This window comes from Callorhinus ursinus, unplaced genomic scaffold (assembly GCF_003265705.2).
Source record: "Callorhinus ursinus isolate GAN/ISIS: 27379988/994484 unplaced genomic scaffold, GSC_fseal_2.0 scaffold35, whole genome shotgun sequence".
NCBI classification, from domain to species: domain Eukaryota; kingdom Metazoa; phylum Chordata; class Mammalia; order Carnivora; family Otariidae; genus Callorhinus; species Callorhinus ursinus.
This window is the reverse complement of record NW_027397097.1, coordinates 2,091,924-2,111,484: the sequence shown is the minus strand read 5'-3', so window position 1 is coordinate 2,111,484 and position 19,561 is coordinate 2,091,924. Positions and strand designations below refer to the sequence as shown.

General features: G+C 49.6%; 3 protein-coding genes across 4 annotated transcripts in view; 1 reads left to right on the top strand and 2 right to left on the bottom strand.

Moving 5' to 3' along the window:
- ANAPC15 (anaphase promoting complex subunit 15) overlaps nt 1–19,561 on the top strand; it is a 58,406-nt gene that overhangs the window by 20,467 nt on the left and 18,378 nt on the right. The window lies entirely within an intron of this gene.
- FOLR1 (folate receptor alpha) lies at nt 3,995–8,981 on the bottom strand. Of its 2 annotated transcripts, none has more exons than XM_025848406.2 (5): nt 8,853–8,981; nt 6,702–6,862; nt 4,843–5,031; nt 4,554–4,689; nt 3,995–4,404 (listed from the first exon to the last, which is right to left on the bottom strand). In XM_025848406.2, exons 2-5 carry the CDS (start codon nt 6,852–6,854, stop codon nt 4,118–4,120), a joined length of 765 nt encoding a protein of 254 aa, XP_025704191.2. In that variant the 5' UTR covers nt 6,855–6,862; nt 8,853–8,981; the 3' UTR covers nt 3,995–4,117. The 2 variants fall into 2 exon arrangements, with proteins under 2 accessions (XP_025704191.2, XP_073735755.1); XM_073879654.1 differs by lacking the exon at nt 8,853–8,981 and adding an exon at nt 8,687–8,800.
- LOC112806332 (folate receptor beta-like) lies at nt 13,111–16,681 on the bottom strand. The gene is made up of 4 exons (XM_025848619.2): nt 16,445–16,681; nt 13,755–13,964; nt 13,516–13,651; nt 13,111–13,397 (listed from the first exon to the last, which is right to left on the bottom strand). The coding sequence occupies exons 1-4, from the start codon at nt 16,679–16,681 to the stop codon at nt 13,111–13,113; spliced, it is 870 nt and encodes a 289-aa protein (XP_025704404.2).

The window sequence follows — 19,561 nt, the reverse complement described above, 5'->3', positions numbered from 1 at the left end:
TCCAATCTCTCCACAGCCTCGCCAACATTTGTTATTGCCTGCCGTATTTATTTATTTATTTATTTATTTATTTATTTATTTATTTATTTATTTATTTATTTATTTTTAAAGATTTTATTTATTTATTTGACCTAGAGAGAGAGACAGCGAGAGCAGGAACACAAGCAGGGGGAGCAGGAGAGGGAGAAGCAGGCTTCCCACCGAGCAGGGAGCCCGATGTGGGACTCGATCCCAGGACCCTGGGATCATGACCTGAGCCGAAGGCAGACGCTTAACAACTGAGCCACCCAGGCGCCCGCCTGCCGTATTTATTAAAGACATTCTAGTGGGTGTGAAATGGTATCTTACTGTGGTTTTATTTTGCATTTTTCTAATGACTAACGGTGTTAAGCTTCTTTTCACGTTCTTATTAGCCATTTGTGTAACTTCTTTGATGAAATGTCTGTTCGTTTCTTTTGCCCCCTATTTGAGTTGTTTTCCTAATTATTGAGTTGTAAGCATTTTTTTGTATATTATAGATACAAATCCTTGATCAGATACGTTTTCCAGATATTTCCTCCAGTCTGTAACTTGTCTTTGAATTTCCTTAATGGTAATTTTGAAGTGCACAAGTTTTGAATTTTGATGCTATCCAACTTACCTGTTTTTTCAGTGATAGACTGTTTTTGGTCCAACAGAAAACAGTCCATCTGTAGAATAGGTAGAAGCTTTAATCTAAGAAATCTTTGCCTAACACAAAATCTGGAAGGTATTCTGTTTTCTTCTAGAAATTTTATTGTTTTAGCTGTTACATTGAAGTCTATGATCCTTTTGAGTTAATTTTCTGTATGAGTTGAAGGTCTAAGTTCATCTTTTTGTGTGTGGATAATCAGTTGTCCCAGCACATTTGTTGAACAGACTATTCTTTCCCCCAATGAATTGCCTTAGCACCTTTGTCAAAAATCAATTAACTATAAATATAGGGATTTATTTCTGGACTCAGTTCTGATCCATTAATCTCTATGTCTATCCTTATGCCAGTACTACTGTTGAGGAGATCTTAATATGGAAAATTATTTCTACAAGCTAATGACTCCTCAGAATTTGAGGATGACCAACTCCAGAAAGTGGGACCCAGACTAGTATTCTCATAAATGGCTCAGAAACAATACAATACGTCTTTAATAAGGTATGTTGGCTTGAATTGAAACTAACTGTTTTAAAACAAGATTTTATTTATTTGAGAGCGAGAGCAGGGGCAGGGCAGAAGGAGAGGGAGAAAGTGTCAAGCAGATTCTGGGCTGAGCCAGGACGCTGACGTGAGGCTCGATCTCACAGCCTGAGCTGAAACCAAGAGTTGAGTGCTCAACCGAGCCACCCAGGCCCAAGGTGATACTAATCTTAAATTTCACTAATTCTAACACATCTATAAACAAGTCCCATTTGTTGGGCAGAAGACATGAACAGACATTTTTCCAAAGAAGACATCCAAATGGCCAAGAGACACATGAAAAAGTGCTCAACATCGCTCGGCATCAGGGAAATCCAAATCAAAACCTCAATGAGATACCACCTCACACCCGTCAGAATGGCTAAAATTAACAAGTCAGGAAACGACAGATGTTGGCGGGGATGTGGAGAAAGGGGAACCCTCCTACACTGTTGGTGGGAATGCAAGCTGGTGCAACCCCTCTGGAAAACAGTATGGAGGTTCCTCAAACAGTTGAAAATAGAGCTACCATCCGATCCAGCAATTGCACTACTGGGTATTTACCACAAAGATACAAATGTAGGGACCCGAAAGTTTATAGCAGCAATGTCCACAATAGCCAAACTGTGGAAAGAGCCAAGATGTCCAACAACAGATGAATGGATAAAGAAGAGGTGGTGTATATACATAATGGAATATTATGCAGCCATCAAAAGGAATGAGATCTTGCCATTTGCAATGACATGGATGGAACTGGAGGGTGTTATGCTGAGCGAAATAAGTCAATCAGAGAAAGAATGTATCATATGACCTCACTGATATGAGGAATTCTTAACCTCAGGAAACAAACTGAGGGTTGCTGGAGTGGTGGGGGGTAGGGGGATGGGTTAGCCTGGTGATGGGTATTAAAGAGGGCACGTTCTGCATGGAGCACTGGGTGTTACGCACAAACAATGAAGCATGGAACACTACATCAAAAATTAATGATGTAATGTATGGTGATTAACATAACAATAAAAAAATAAGTCCCATTTGTAAATAGTTATCACTGGTTCTGTAGAAAATGTTGGCCTTGTTTGCAAGACTACTAGGATGGTGGCCAGGAGATTGCTCCACTCTTGATACAGTTTTTTGCAGAGGTTCACAGAGCTGGTTCTCTTTCTTACCTGAATCTGAAAGATTAAATTTGTAACCACAACCATGCCAGAAATATAAACTGACCATAACATAACAAGGTCTTTGTAGTGGTTATTAGGTCTTTTGACAACCATTCTCATTGCCCTCTCCTTTCAAGAACTTGTTAGCATTGTATTTTTCTCGCCTCCTTGAAGTTAGTCGTGGTCATGACTTGATTTGGCCATCAAAATTAGTGTTGGGTGGAACTTTTAAAAGCCCATATGGAATTCACCAGGTTTCCTATTCCTGTCTCATGGAAGTGTGCAATGAGATGGAGCTTCCCACAGGCTTGGCCCCTGAGTGACATGCAGGCTATCCCAGATTGCCCACAGCAAGCACTGTAGCTTGTATAAGAAATGATAGTTGTCTTGGAAATATCTGATATGTTACTGTAACATAACCTAGCTTATTATAACTGCTACAAACTATACTTAATGTGAAAACAAGGCCTAAAAATCTCTCGGATTGTTTGTTTGTAACCAGCTCTAGGAGTCTAGGTTTGGGTTCCTTTCCTGGCTCTGCCAGACCCGCTCTAGCCCAGCTTCTCTGGTCAAGCATGAGGTCTGTTATCCCTTCAAGATACACATATTTACACACTCCATGGGACAAAGAGCTTGTTCTCAAGAGCCATACTGCCTGGGGTGGAATCCCAGCTTTTATGCAGGGGACAGTTTTTGTTGTTGTTGTTTTTAAGATTTTATTTGACAGAGAGAGACACAGCGAGAGGGAACACAAGCAGGGGGAGTGGGAGAGGGAGAAACAGGCTTCCTGCTGAGCAGGGAGCCCGAGGTGGGGCTCGATCCCAGGACCCTGGGGTCATGACCTGAGCTGAAGGCAGACACTTAACGACTGAGCCATCCAGTCACCCCTGCAGGGGACAGTTTTAGCCATGTTTCTTAACTTAGGTGGCTGTTTCCACATGTGTACAATGTAGACAACAGTGTCTATACCCTATAGGAATACATATAAAGCATGTAGGACAGTGCCTGGTAGAGAGCGCTTTGTGGGTATTAGCTGTTAGTGAGGAATGGCTCTTGCTGGCCCTCTTCACCTCTACCCAGCCATCCATCCAGAACATGCTGGGCACAGCCATTCCCCTCTCTTCTATCAGAGAGCTGAGCACTGGGCAGAACAGTCAACCCTGGAACGCTTGGGTCCAATTCAAATGATAAAACTCTGGGCCTAGCTGTAGATTAAAGCTGTAGTGAAAAAGGAAATTGAGGGGCACCTGGGTGGTTCAGTCAGTTAAGCGTCCAACTCTTGGTTTCAGCTCAGGTCATGATTTCAGGGTTGTGAGATCGAACCCCAGATCGGGCCCTGCGCTTAGCCCATAGTCCGCTTCAAATTCTCTCTCCCTCTCCCTCTTGCGCTTTCTCTCTTTCAAATAAATAATAAATAAATAAATAAATAAATAAATAAATAAATAAATAAATAAAATCTTTTTTAAAAAGGCAATTGAGAGCTATGAATATGTTCTAGGTTACAAGAAAAGTCCAACATCTAGAAAGTTCACAGAAGTATCAGAACTGGGAACTGACCAAGTCTAACTGGCTTCAATCAATGGGAACTGGGAAGCAAACCTGTCACATTCCCACTCACACCCAAATAACTCATGTAACACATGGTGGGTGTCTGGTTTATTCAAACTGTCGGTCAGAGCCCCATCCCTGGCCAAGGAGCAGGAAGTGATTGGCCAGGAGCTGTGGGGCTCAACAGGGCATGACTGGGAGGGTATCAGAGGGTGAAAGGGGCTCAGCCGAGCAGCCAGAGCTGCTGCATCAGGGCCAGGCTGAGCAGGAGAGGCTCCACCCCTCGGGGCAGGGCCCCGGCACTCATGGCCAGGGCATAGAACCTCGCCACCTCCTCGTTGGGGTTGCCCTGGGCCGGGTCGAACCACAGCTGGATGCAGCGGCCGCTCCCTCGGCTGTAGTTGCTGAGTTTGTAGGAGTGACTCCAGATTTCACGGCACAGAGCAGCCGATGTGGGGAAGTAGAAATGGAAAGGAAGGCAGGCGGCTCCCGCTGGGCACTGGTTATAGCCTGTAGGAAAGATGGGAGACCTTCAGCCACTGGGCCCAGAAGTAGCTTTGCTTCCACCAAGCCCACAGCCCCAAATATTCCTATGGCAGCCCCACACCCCACACCTCCACCTCCAGATCTCTCCCTTCCTGCCCCGCCTGGGCCCTCACCTGAGGTCCAGTCCCAGCCCCTGTGCCAGTTGCTCTTGCAGGTGTAGGAGGTGCGACAGTCCTCCCACCATTGCTGGCAGTCCTCTTTGCACAGGGGCACGTCCAGGATGCGTTCCTTGCGCCAGCTCTGGTTCACCTGGGTGGGAGGTCAGGAGAGAAAAAGGGCTCAGGTTCGCGATTCTCAGCAGCTCAGCCCTGAAGAGACCCAGAGCTGGAGAGGCAGCCTGACATGAGGTCTGGGAAGCTCAGCTCCTCTGTAAAGGTGGGGGTCCAGGGAGAACATTCATACCTCCTGGATCCAGGGCCCCAGGTTAGGGGAGCACTCATACAGGCAGGTGTCCTGGATGAAGTGCCTTTTGCAGGCAGGTGTCATATGTCCACAATGGTCCCAGTTGAATTTGTACAGGTAGGAAATATCCTTATGGGCTTCCTCGCTGGTGTTGGCGAAGCAGCAGGAATTCTTCTTCCAGGGGCTGCACTGGGTGGGGAAAACACAGGGACTAACTCCCACACCCAGCACACCCACAATATTCCCACGTGCTGCCTCACCCCTTTTAGTCTTTGATCCCCCAAGGCAGTCAGCCTTCCAGGGCAATGCTTGCCATTGGGAGACCCTCTTCAGGGGCAGTGCAGGCATTATGAAATTCATTAATTCAAATTTTTATTGAGCTCCTACTTCCTCTAATCCAAAGAGTAGAGACATGACAAGGAACACTTCTCACAGGACACCTAGTTTGGAAAGAGATTAAAGCAGGAGAGAGGGATGGGGAATTGCAGCTTTCTAGAATGGTCAGAGATGCCTCACTGAGAAAGTCACAAAACACCTGGAGGTGAGGAAGCAAGTCAAATTAATTAGAACCTCAGAATAGATCTATTTACAGAAATACTCAAAACACTGAATGAATGAAAACCCATAGCTTAGAATGCAGTATAAAAGCAAAATATTAAAATGTGCACTTTATTTTTAGAGAGGGATTGTGCACACACATGCACAAAAGGAGGGTAGAGGCTGGGAAGGGGACAGAGGGAGAAGTAGAGAGAAAATCCCAAGCAGACTCCACACTCAGAGTGGAGCCCGATGCAGGGCTGGATCCCATGACTCCAAGATCATGACCTGAGCTGAAATCAAGAGTCAGAGCCTCAACTGACTGAGCCACCTGGGCGCCCCTAAAATGTGCACTTTAGGGTGCCTGGGTGGCTCAGATGGTTAAGCGTCTGCCTTCGGCTCAGGTCATGATCCCAGGGTCCTGGGATCGAGTCCCACATCGGGCTCCCTGCTCCTTGGGAGCCTGCTTCTCCTCTGCCTCTCTCTCTCTCTCTCTCTCTCTCTCATGAATAAATAAAATCTTAAAAAAAAATGTGCACTTTAAAAACAATATATAGGCTGAAGAAGTTAAAGTCAAGGCTGCTCCAAGTATCCAAGTTACACCATCACTCAGCTGTAGGCTCAGTGATTCAAAGCAATGCAATCACTATCTGTTAATGAGGTCAAAATGAACATTGACATATTGGAATGCATTTTGCAAGTGGCTTCCCTTTTGTGTTTTCTTTACAGTTATGGCATCATATTGATTTTTTTTAAACATGTAGACAGGTTCAGGATATTAAAGGGGTTGTGGTAAAACAATTGTCATAGAAAGGAGACCTCAGGTCCAATAAAAAGGTCAAGAACCCCAGAGGAAATGTTTGCTAGATGTGTGAATCAAGGTGCCTCACACCCAGCCTCACGACTGTGAGAAATCCACTTTTCTCCAGCTGGTTGGGGCTGGCAGAATAGAAGCCACGATGTGCCGTGGGTACTTTCTCCTCTCAAGACTCTTAGAGGGGTCAGTTCCCGTCTAGACTCTGAAATCAAAATGAACCCCTGGGCTGGGTCGCTCCAGTGTCATTTCCTAGGCTCCTCTCTGGACATGCTTCCGGGTTTGTGTGCCCCAGAAATGCAACAACCAAGAAGCTGGGCTCTTGGCGTCGTACTGACAACATGGGGCACTGAGCATGTGGTAAGCAGATAGGTGCCCACAGTAGTACACTCTCAAGGCCTCTCAGATGGCCTTCTTGCCTCCACCATGGAAGGACTTGGACGCTTCCATTCCCACCTTCGTCTTCCTGAGTTTGCTCCTCCCCACCCCAGACTGGCCCTCTGCCCACCTGCTTATGCAGCTGATCCTCTGGGCTTGGCTTTTCCTTGTGGTGCTTGGCGTCCATACAGACATTGAGAAGCTCAGTCCTGGGCTGGGCTGCCCATACTGCGGCCACCCCCACCAGAAGGAGCAGCAGCTGTGTTCTCACCAGCTGGGCCATGTCGGTCTCTGAAGGAAGAGCTGTGGTCAGTGGCACCAGGGAAGGCAGGGGGTGGGGCCTCCAGGTGGGTGGAAACAACCCCCAAGTAGGTGGAGCCTCCGTGAAACCTGGGCCTGGTCCTGCCCCACGCCTACCCCTCAGTCTTCCCAGCCTCAGGGAGGGATGAGATCAGACACCACCCCCTGGGACAGTCGGTCCTTGCTCGGGTCACTCAGGTTACTGACTTCTCCAGGTGGAAGGGATCAAGTGATGAAACTAAGGGATGGGGTTTGGGCAAAATGCAGAAACAGCCAGGAGATTGCCATAGGTCCACAGTCTCTTGTTCTGAAATCCTTGGAGGCAAATGTTTCAGAATTTAAAATATTAAGGATTTGGTAAAAGGTAATACGATTTACATGCACAACAATCAAGCACACATTCTGTGGTAAAAGAGTTACACTGGTGGATTAAATAAAAACTATAACAACAACAAAAAAAAACTATTGATAACCTCACATTGATTCTCAGGTCAGATTTTGACACCAAATCACTTTGTGCAAACTTTGACAATGATCTTAGTTTTGAAGCTCCAGATAAGCTGCAGACCTATGTTTAGAAAAAACAAAAACAAGGGGCTCCTGGAAGTCTGTCTGTCAAGCATCTGACTCTTGATTTCGGTTCAGGTCGTGATCTCAGGGACATGAGATCAAGGCCCACGTCGGGCTCTGAGGTGGGAGTGGAGCCTGCTTGGGATTCTCTCTCTCTCCCTCTGCCTCTGCCCCTCCCTTCCCTCTCTAAAAACCCAAACCAAACAACCCCCAACCTTGGTTCCAGCCCTTCCCCAGCCTCATCATTTGGTTTCTCCCAGAGGTCCTGTGACGTGGGTCATTGTCACAGGGCACGGAGGGCTGGGGGTGGGTGTGGGCAGGCTGGACAGCCTCCAGGCCTTGGGAGGTTCCCATCCCCTGGCCACAGAGCTGGCCTCCCACCTTTGGGGCACCTCAGCCCTCTGAGCTCAGACCCTGAACCTGGAGGTGACGGACTGTTCCTTCACCCCACCGGTCACCAGGCACCTGGGCTCTCCTAAACTTTGGTATGTTTCCCACAGCTCCCAAAAGCACATGCACCCCTTTGCTCCAAGTTGCCTTGTCTCCACAGTGCCCCATGTCCTGTGGAACTCGGGCTTCTTCCTGGGCCTCCTGGATGGGGCCAGAGTTGGCCGCCTCCAGGCTGACTGCCTAGCAGGGCTCAGGGAACCTGGAACTGAATTGCCGCCGCACTCCCCAACTTGCCCCTCACCTTCCCACCATCCAAGATTCTACTACTCTATTTATTCTCGTGTTCATTCATTCTCTCCCCTGCTAATTCATTCATTCCAGGACCCAATCATCCTTCTCATGACCAAATCACTTACTGATCTGCGAAAGCAAAGGACAAGTCTGTATTCTGGGGAGCACCAGGTGACTCTCTGGGGAAACAGTCTAGCAGTTTAGAGCACAGGGGGCCAGAGGAGCCTGTCCACGATCTCAGTCCTAACAGAAAGCCCCCGCCCCAGGCTCCTTGGGCCCCACCTGGTCGGTCAGGGGTTTTTCTTACTGCGGTTGCTTTCTAGAGCTAGAGCTCTCCTCTCATGCAATCTACATTACCCGGCAAGCCACTCCCCACATTCCTAGTCTCTGCTTCAGATCTTGGTGCAACTCTCCATGCCCTCCACCCCCCACCAGCCACCATCACCCTCATCACCCTGACCACAGGTGCCCTAGGGCCCCAGACTTGAACTGCGCTAAGGACTCGGCACCGTGCTAAAAGGCAAGAGCCCATCGGTTCTAGTTCGGGGGTGGACACCAACTTACCGTTTGAACTTTGGCCAGGCCCTGCTCTGCTCTGGGCCCTCAGCCTCCACTTTTGGATTCTCTGGGATTTAGGCAAAGTGGATCCTCCTGGTTCAGCAAATTCTTTAACACCTGCTGGGGGCACCATGGGGTGTGTTGCCTCTACTGAGGAGGTGGGGAGGCATACCTGGGAGAGGAAGTGGTTCCTGGCCTGGCTCAGTCTTCTGCTCCGCTCTAGAGTCCCCCTTGCCCTACTTTGGGGCACAGCTGAGGTTTAGTGGCCTAGGAGACGGGCAGTAGGGCAGGCAGCGGGGAATGTGGCCCAGGAGTGGAGCCTGGGATCGGGCGAAGGCCACTCAGCAGTTAATTATTGCATGCTAATTATTGTGGGCACTAGCCAGGCCTCCATGGGAGGTGGGTGGATTCATAGTGCAGGCCAGTCCCCAAGTCCTACTTACCCCATTTTCTCCCCCAAACTCAGGTCTGATAAAACCTTGCAGCCAGAGATGCCGGGATCCTTTAAAATAAACCTGTCCACTTCCAACCCCCTGTCCTTCGTATACAGATGAGAATGAGATCCAGAGACTCAGGACAGAACCAAATGCAGGGCAAGGACTGGAGTGCAGGCTTCGAAGCTCCCAGGCAGCTGTAGCGAGTGCAGAGCTCCCCAGTCCCCAACACAGAGATCCGCCAACTCCTCCAACCTCACCAGCCCCAGGCATTACCAGCAGCCAAATCAGACATTCAGATGCCCAGCCCCCCTCCCTTCCCCCTGGCACCCACCCACACAGGTGTCCCTTCTACAGCATCTGAGAGTCAGGTCTCCGGTAGACCCCTCCACCATGCCCACCCCAGCCAAGGACAGAAGCCTTCCTTTTACCATGGTGGTACCACTGGCGGGGAAAGGGAAAAGCAGAGGAGCAAATTTGGGCAAGAAGAAATGCCGAGCTCCATTTTGTCACAGTGCCTGTGTGCCACCTAGGGAGAAGTGGTCAAAGAGTCAAGAGCCCCGGGGAAGGGTACAGGTTGGATACAGATGTGGCCGTCATCGGCCTAGGGACAGCAATATAAGTTTAAGGAAAGTGGGGCCTCAGCACTGTGGGGAAGGCCACAGGGCCCATGGAACAGGCTGGGGATGGGCTTGCTGGAGAAGCAACCAAGCCCTGAAGGGCCTGTAAAGAAATGGACTCCCAGAAGACCTCCTCTCTCCCCCAACCCCCCCCCCCCCAATCAAGCCCTGTTTACCTCTCCCTCGGGGCGATCCTTACTTGAATCCTGTGACAAGCAGGGAGGGTTAAGGCCTCAGAAGACCTCAGCAGATGAAGGGCCATCGGACTCCTCAGACCTCTCTTCTTGCTTTATAAGACCAGGCAGCCCTCTCCAGATTGGAGAATGACCAGAGATCTAAGAATGCCTGCAGGACGGAACTCCTCCAGATGGAATTTGCCCCTACCCGGCATCCTCCACTCTGCCCTGGGGACTGATCCTTAACTGGGTTTTGTGGCCTCTTGACTAGGAGAGGAAGACCCTGGGCCCTGAGGGCTTCAGAAGTCAGCAGCTAATGGGAGGGGAGATGGGGGTGGAGTTCTGATCTGTGGGGAGTTCCTTCCCCTTTGTTGAGCCCTCCTCTGAATCTGGGATCTGGGTGCTGGGGCTGTCTGACCTGCAGGGAGGGGCAGGGTGAGGCAGCCACCTTTGAGCCTGGACTGGAAGTTTAATATCAGCCAGGTGAGCCATCGGCACCCTATAGACCCCAATCTGTAGGCTGTGCTATGACCAAAGATAACAGGAAGGTGTTTGACGGGCACAGGTGGGGGCCCCAGGCTGCAGGGAGTCAGGGTGGGTGAAACTGGAGCTTTCCCTGCCCGCTGCTAGCCTGCCCCCTGTTTTCTTAGCTGTGGAAACAGCAGTTCCCAGGCAGCCAGGAGAGGCTGAGAATTCAGATCTGAATCCCATTCCAAGCCAGATCCTTCCACAAAGAGAGAAAGGAAAGCTCTGTGAGAGGCCTTCAGGGCATCAGCCTAAGGATTGCAAATCCAGTGTTTCTCCTCTGGCCTCAGTTCCGGCCCTTGCCTTTTAACTTCTGTTTCAGCAACCTAGAAATTTCTGCTTCAGTTTCCATCCTACCAAGCCTTTGTCCTTGCTGAACCCTCTCCATGGAATGTTGTTCCTCCCACCATTTTCTGCTTGGCAAACATGGCTCCCCTGGAAGCCTTCTCTAACCTCCCCCAGCTCCCATAGACTCCCTGTGAGTGTTTGTTTTGTTAGGGAAAAGCAGATGACAAACACAGCAGATAATAAGTATTTGTACAAAGGGACAAGACAGATGTGATAAGAAAGTGCTTGGATGACCTCTTTTGGTTCGTCAGAAGTCATGTTAGTGGGGAATCATAGGTTGAAATCTAAGTGACTACAAGGAAGCAGCCCAGAGAGGACAAAGGAACATTCCAGGAACACAGAAAGAATTGCTGGCACAAAGGCACGAAGTGAGAAGTGTGAATGGAGCTCACCTATGGGGTGTGGAACGGAACGATTGGAAATGAGCTTTAAGTCCGTGTAAGTCAGGGTGGAGGGCTGGGCTCTCTATGCCGTTGAAGTTTGGTGTCTCCAACAGATACCATGGGAGAGCATTAAAGGGTTGGCGAGGGACTGTCACATAAGACATTTTTGGTGTTTGTTTTACTTTTTTAAAAAGTGTCCATCAGATAGTGAAACTTGTGGGTACCTGTATGATGGTCAATAGGATATCTCCAGTTCTCAGTATCTGCCTATATCATACTTACAAATTACAAAGGGGGAAAAAAGTAGTGGAGAAACCTGACGGATCCAGTCTCACCCTCAGGAGTGGGTGAACTCACCACCATTCGCCTTCTGTTAGAATGCACTGAGAATGACACAGTATTGCCTTGGGGATATTCATGCCAAAAATGCATAACCTCAGTCTAATGAGGAAGAAACCGATAAACCCCAAATGAGGGATATTCTACAATGTAACTGGCCTGTGCTTTTCAAAAATGTCAAGGTTCTAAAAGAACCCCTCTCCCTCAAATATCCATCAGTAGGAGACTGAGTTAAATGTGACATACACCACATAGACTGGACTATTGCCCAGGGATTGAAAAGAATGGGCCAAAACTCAGTAGATCAATAAGGAAGATCTCAGAAACTGTGTTCTCATGATAAGACACATGGCACATGAAAACCACACCAAGATGGTCTTTTCCCGGGGCGCCTGGGTGGCTCAGTCGTTAAGTGTCTGCCTTCGGCTCAGGTCACGATCCCAGGGTCCAGGGATGGAGCCCCGCATTGGGCTCCGTGCTCCACGGGAAGCCTGCTTCTCCCTCTCCCGCTCCCCCTGCTTGTGTTCCCTCTCTCGCTGTGTCTCTCTCTGTCAAATAAATAAATAAAATATTTTTTTAAAAAAGATGGTCTTTTCCCACCTATCAGCTTAGCAAAAAAGTCAGCTTAGTAGGAAATCAAAAGTTTGACCCTGGGAAACAGGCACTCATCGCTAGTGGGAGGCGGGGGGGCTTGGTCAGTTGAGGGTCCGACTCTTAGTTTCTGCTCAGGTCATGTAGGGTCCTGGGATCGAGCCGCATATCGGGCTCCATGTTCAGTGTGGAGTCTGCCTGAGACTTTCTCTCCCTCTCTCTCTGCCCAGCAACTCTCTCTTTTAAAAAAGGGAAGCAATGCAGTTTGTTCATCATTGAGATTCCTTACCTACTACCACCACTAATATCTGCACCCTAGTCCACATCTAATAAGGGAAAGAAACTTTCTTTCTCACCAGGAGCCTGAGAACTCATCTGTCAGTCTCTGCCCAGCTTCTCTCCACCCAACCCCATATCCCCTTGTGGTGTGGGACTGATGAATTTGACATGGGGGGGAAGCCTGGTGAAGAAGTAAGAGCCTCAGACTAAGGAGTCAGCTTCTACCTCCTACTTGCTGGTGAACTTCAAGCTAGTCACAGTCCCTCTTTGGGTCTCTCAATAGGAATGATAAAGCAATTGAAGCATGTCCCTCCAACCCACTCATCCCCAAATTATTATTATTTTCTTTTTTTTTTAAGATTTTATTTATTTATTCATGAGAGAGAGAGAGAGGAGGCAGAGGGAGAAGCAGGCTCCCAAGGAGCAGGGAGCCCGATGTGGGACTCGATCTCAGGACGCTGGGATCATGACCTGAGCCAAAGGCAGACACTTAACCACTGAGCCACCCAGGCGCCCCATCATCCCCAAATTATTTACAAGACACAAGATACACATGGATCTATTAAAATAGGCTGTCAGAGGAACCCCATATGACCCATGTTGGATCAAGAACGAATGACCAGGGCATTGTGAGGTCCCCTCATCTGAGAGTGCTGAGCTCAGCTGAGGCCAGGTCACCCGGGCTGGGCCGGGTGCAGACTAGGAAGGTGTGCAGGTGTCGGCAGTGGGAGGGGCTCAGCCGAGCAGCCAGAGTTGCTGCATCAGGGCCAAGCTGAGCAGGAGAGGCTCCACCCCTCGGGGCAGGGCCCCGGCACTCATGGCCAGGGCATAGAACCTCGCCACCTCCTCGTTGGGGTTGCCCTGGGCTGGGTCGAACCACAGCTGGATGCAGCGGCCGCTCCCTCGGCTGTAGTTGCTGAGTTTGTAGGAGTGACTCCAGAGGCCCTCACACAGGGCTGCAGGCGTGGGAAAGTAGGTCTCAAATGTGCGGCAGGTGGTCCCAGCTGGACACTTGTTAATTCCTGCAGGCGGAGAGGGCGTGGACGCAGACATTCAGCCCCTGGGCCCGAAGCTGGTTTCTGGCCACCCCCAAATCCTCCAACCCCACCTGCGTCTCCCCCCCACCCCCCAGGCCCTCACCTGAGGTCCAGTCCCAGCCCCTCTGCCAGTTGCTCTTGCAGGTGTAGGAGGTGCGACAATCCTCCCACCATTGCTGGCAGTCCTCTTTGCACAGGGGCACGTGCAGGAAACGCTCCTTGCGCCAGCTCTGGTTCACCTGGGTGGGAGGGGAGGGAGGGGGGACGGGGATGTGGGCCGCCTGCAGCCTTGACAGAGCTGGCTGGCAGCCTGCTGGGCTGGGGTGAGGGAAGGTCCCGTACCTCCCAGATCCAGGGCCCCAGGTTGGGTGAGCACTCATAGAGACAGTTGTCCTGGATGAAGTGGCGCTTGCAGGCGGGCTCCATCTTGCTGCAGTGGTCCCAGGTGAAGTTGTACAGGAGGGAGGTGTCCTTGTGCAGCTCCTGGCTGGTGCTGGCTGAGCAGCAGGCCTTCTCCTTCCAGGGAGTGCACTGCGTGGGGAAGACACCAGACTAACTGCCCCTCCCCCCCGGCCCAGCTGTCTCCCCCATCTTCTGGCTCCTCTGCCCCAGGTAGGGCATCCAGAGGAACCCTTGCTGGGGAGGGCGTTGCTATGCCTGGCCCTTGGGGTAGAGGCAATTATAACGGAGTTTTTAACAGAGAGTAAAACAGTGGATGTGGGAGGCCTGGGAACCACTGTCTGGGGGAGCAATTGTTTTCACAACTCTAAACGGTTTAGAAAGTTATTTCACGTGATTCGGGTTATTTATATTACTCATTTTGCATCCAGCCAATATTAACTGAGTACTTATGATCAACCCCGCATCGTGCTAGGTGCTGAGAATACAGCAGTGAACAAAACAGATCAAATCTCTGCCTTTATGGAGTTTATGGCTTTAGTCAGGGGCAGGGGGAAGACACGGAACATTGTAGGCACAGAAAACAGCAAGTGCAAAGTCCCTGAGGCTCTTGCACTTAATGCCCTCAACACTCTAGTGAAAACATCATTCATTCAACTGTTACAGAATTTACATAAGCTGCACCCCTGGTAAATAGTGGGATGAAGGTTTTAACTCAGGGCAGGGAAGAGAAGAGCCTGGCCCCAAGCTGTGGTAAGGGCAGAAGTGAAAGGGGCTGATCTGGCTGTCCTAGGGTCTTGGATCCCCAGGCTAGGGGACTCCAGATAGGTCCAGAAAGCCGTGGGGGACAGAGGGCATAATGGCCTGCGCACGAACCCCAGTGTGGACCTGACTCAATGTGGGAGACCATCCCAGAGAGTTAAATTCAAGGCTGATAAGACAGTGGAAGTGGTGAAGATTTCTCTATAGAAATAGTTCCAAGCTGGAACTCCGGAGCTGAGTGATTATGAGCCAGTCACTTAAAATCTCTGAGACGACCTCTAGCACCCAAGACCAAGTGACAGGGGACATGGGACAGGTCTGGGCACTCAGGAGAAACTAAGGAAAATCCAAGAGGGTGGAACCAAACCTATCTCTGTCCAACAATCTAGCCCACCCCCAGCACAGCTGACATCGAACATGCTTCCAGGCCTCCCTGACTTCACGCGTGCCCCTCCTCAGATGCCCCAACTCCTGGTGGCTCTGCAAGACCCCGTGCACCTCATCCCTGACCTGCCAACCAGACTCAGTTGTTCCTGCCTCCAAAAGAGTGAATGATTATACTGAAAAGCACTTGCTGGCCTCTAGTAGGGGCTTGACACAGATAAGCACTCCCATTATAGCCCCTGTCCCTCAGAATTACAAGCAAATGGCTCCCTCAAAAGTCTGCGTGCCATTTCTTGGCAAAGAAGTGCTCCCGAGGGGTCTTAGAAGCACCTTCTAGAACTTAAAAAGTTCTGAAAATAGAGTAGTCTTTCAGAAAAAGTTTTGGAGATGGATGGTGGTGGTGACAACAATGTGAATGGCCATCGAACCTGACACTTAGAAATGCTTAAAATGGCAACTTTTATACTATGTATATTTTAGCACGCGCGCACCCCCCCCCTCCCGCCACAAACGAGAAGTTGGAAATGACTCAGAAGTCATGGGGCTCTGGGCTTCCCGCTCTTCACTTCTAGCCTCTGGGTGAGTCCAGGCCAGCTTTCCCTGGGGACATCCCCGTCCTCCAGCAACATGAGACTTCGTGGGGAGCAGAGGAGGAGACCAGGGGGAATGAAGGACCGGCATTTGTCGGGAGCCTGGAGTTCAACTGTAAGCTCAGCTTCCCAGCTGCTTCAGGGGCTTCCCTCCCCTCCCCTTCTCTGTGGGCAGCAGCATCCTTGGCTCTGGTCACACTATGCTCGCCACTGCCCATGCTGTCACCCTTCACCTGTGTACAAGCTGTTCTCTGCCAGGCTGCCCTTTCCTGCTTTGTCTTCCTGGAAAACTCTTACTCATCCTCCAAGGCCAAGGCTGATGGCACCTTTCCTGGGAAGTCTTCCCAGTGTTATCTGATTTGTCACTGTCTCTTCGAGACCTGATGGGGGTGGAGGACCTGGACTGTTCCTCCGTGTTTGCTGCATCATGACCTTGAGGGACCTGTGTCCCCTGTACCTTTTGAGCTCCATGGGCCAGGGGCATATTTAAGGCTGGCAAAGGCACTGTCCGACTCTGTCCTAGCCCCTGCTCATGTCTAGCCTCTCAATTCCCATGGTATGTGTATGCACAGACGTACACGTACATGCACACTGTACCTATGCCCTCTGTGGACCTCATTTCTTATTTCCTCTCCTGTATAAGTAGAGACCACCATCCACCTACCAAGTCGGCCCTCTGGGCATATTCACTGATGAGTTGTGAGGAAAGCACTTGCCATGGGAGTTGGGGGCCAGAGAAGTGGTACCCCCACTATAGTAGATTTGGTAGCCTCCTGGGGATCACCTCAGCCACCCTCCTGACTCCATTGCTCCCCAAAGTTGATCTTCCCTTTCTGCGACTTCTTCCATTTTTAGGGTCAGCTCTCTCCCCAACCCATGACCCCACTCCATCCTCACCTGGCCGTGCAGCTTGTCTTCGGGGCCTGGCTTTGTCTTATGGTGCTGGCGTCCATGCAGATGTTGAGCAGGTCCATCCCGGCCCCTGGAGTCCTGGGCTGGGCACGCCATGCAGCAGCCACCAAAGCCAGAAGCAGCAACTGTGTCATGGGCCAGGCCATGTCCATCCGTTCCTGCCCGAAAGCCGTAGTCAGAGGTGGACACAGAGCCACGAGACTCTCCACTGGGTTTCTCCATTGGTCTCCCTGCCAAGCCCAGACCTTCTGCCCTCCTCACCTAGCTTATCCCTGAGGGTACCTGAGCCAAGCAATAAGGCAAGTGTAGAGGTCTGGGCCAGAAGGCAAGACCCCCTCACCCCCTCCCAAGGGCACTCCAACACTAGCTTTCTCTGTGACCTTGGTGGGATCCACCACCCCTCCCTGGACCTATCCATCTAAATTTCACTGGCCGTATTTCACCCACAGTTTGAGGACCCTGCTAGTTCTGCAACCCATCTCAGATCTGCACATCATGGGTTTGAACTACATGGGTCCACTTATACACAGATTTTTTTGCATAAATGTAGTATAATACTGTAAATGTATTTTCTTAATAACATTTTCTTCTCTAGCTTACTTTATTGTAAGAATACAGTATATAGGGGCGCCTGGGTAGCTCAGTTGGTTAAGCATCCGACTCTTGGTTTTGGCTCAGGTCATATGGTCCTCAGGGTCCTGGGATCGAGCCCCGCACCTGGCTCCATGCTCAGCAGGGAGTCTGCTTCTCTCCCTCTCCTTCTACCCTTCCCCCTGCTCTCTTTCTCTCTAAACTCTTGCTAAAATAAATAAAAATCTTTTTAAAATACAGTATATAATACACATAACATACAAAATATGTGTTGGGGTGCCTGGGTGGCTCAGCTGGTTGAGCGCCTGCCTTCGGCTCAGGTCATGATCCCAGAGTCCCGGGATCAAGTCCCGCATCGGGCTCCCTGCTGAGCAGGGAGTCTGCTTCTCCCTCTGACCCTCCCCCATCTCATGCTCTCTCTATCTCATTCTCTCTCTCAAATAAATAAATAAATAAAATATTAAAAAAACAAACAAAATATGTGTTGATCTACTGTTTATGTTACTGGTAAGGCTTCCAGTCAATAGCAGGCTCTTAGTGGTTAGGTTTTGGGGGAGTCCAAACTAACATGCAGATTTTCAACTGTGCAGTCTGGGTGTGTGTCACCCCCTGCCTTGTTCAAGGTCAATTGTAGATTCCATTTTTGTGCATAAGCGATAGCATACTGTTCTACACTTTGCCCTTTTGGGGGGTAATTTTACTACACATTTATGCTTCTGACAAAACAAACAAAAACCTCATGAAGCCAAGTTACCCACATTTGATGGCCTAACCTTTCACTCACTTCTTTATGCCTGTTATGATCTGAAATTAATTAAAATGCTCTCTGGGGCAAAAACTCTTTCATTAACCATTATAAAAAAGTTAAGAAAGGGTTAACTTTCTTGGCCGGCTCAGTGGGAGGAGCATGCAACTCTTGATGGGGGTGGGTGGCTGTAAACTCAAGCCCCCGTGTTGGCTTAAAAATAAAATCTTAAAAAAAAAAGTTCAGGAAGAAAAGTTCATTTTTTCAAGTTAAAAGTGCTTGATCCTTGGGGCACCTGGGTGGTTCAGTCGTTAAGCGTCTGCCTTCGGCTCAGGTCATGATCCCAGGGTGCTGGGATGCAGCCCCGCATAGGGCTCCCTGCTCGGCGGCGGCGGCGGCGGCGGCGGCGGGAGGCCTGCTTCTCCCTCTCCCACTCTCCCGGCTTGTGTTCCTGCTCTCGCTATCTCTCTCTCTCTCTGTCAAATAAATAAATAAAAACTCTTTAAAAAAAAAAAGTGCTTGATCCTTAGTCTATTTCTCAAACATTATTACAGACGGTAAAGTTGCTGTTAGTCTAAGAAGACAGATGGTATTGCTCCTGGTTTTTTTTAATAATGTATATTGATATCTTCCCATTATGATTTTGGGAAAACCTCCAAATCCTGTCATCACTTACTCAACTAGTAGAATGCCTCTCCTGGGGGCAAGGTCTGTGGTTTCAGTCTGTTCTCGGCACATGGTCCTGCCTCAGGTACATCTAAGATGACAAGGTCGGAGTCTGGTTATGAGGTGCTCACCTTGCCCCATCTGCCTGCGTGGGGCCTCATCACCTCGGAGTACCAGACCACAAACAGTCAGCAGCAGTCTGTCCTCCTATTGAACCAGCCTGTGATCTTCACTGTGCTGCTGGTCTTAATATCTTCATTCCCTAAATTGGGACATGCATCTGTTTTCCTTCTTTAGGAGTAGTTTGAAGGTGTAAATGAAAGTATTTTGTAGCCTAGTAAACATTAATTACATAATCACACTAGTCATATATTGAGAACCACACTACAGCAGTTAGAATAATGGATGTGTTACTTACATTGTTGTGTCTTATAACTCTCACAAGTCACTGCAATGTTGACATTATTCCCAACATACAGATGAGGAAACCAAGGCCTTGGGAGTCAGGCAAATTCCCAAACAGCTAAAAAGTAGAGGAGTCAGGATTCAACCCAAGCTGATTTAACTGCAAAGCCCACTGTAATGCTATCTCCAGATACATGGTCTCATTTTCTTGCCTTACCTCTAGGAAATTTAGCCAAGAAACCACATCCTATGTTTACTTTTCTTTTTTTAATATTTTCTTTTTTTTTTATTTTTAAAGATTTTATTTATTCATGAGAGAGAGAGAGCGGGAGAAGCAGGCCCCCAAGGAGCAGGGAGCCCGATGCGGGACTCGATCTCAGGACCCTGGGATCATGACCTGAGCCGAAGGCAGTCGCTTAACCATCTGAGCCACCCAGGCACCCTCTTTTTTTAATATTTTATTTATTTATTTGACAGAGAGACAGTGAGAGAGGGAACACAAGCAGGGGGAATGGGAGAGGGAGAAGCAGGCCTCCTGCCGAGCAGGAGCCTGATGTGCATGTGCGGCTCAATCCCAGGACCCTGGGATCATGACCCAAGCTGAAGACGCTTAATGTCTGAGCCACCCAGGCGCCCCCTATGTTTACTTTTCAGACCAGCCTTCAGAGCTTCTTTCCCCAGAAACCTTTTAGACT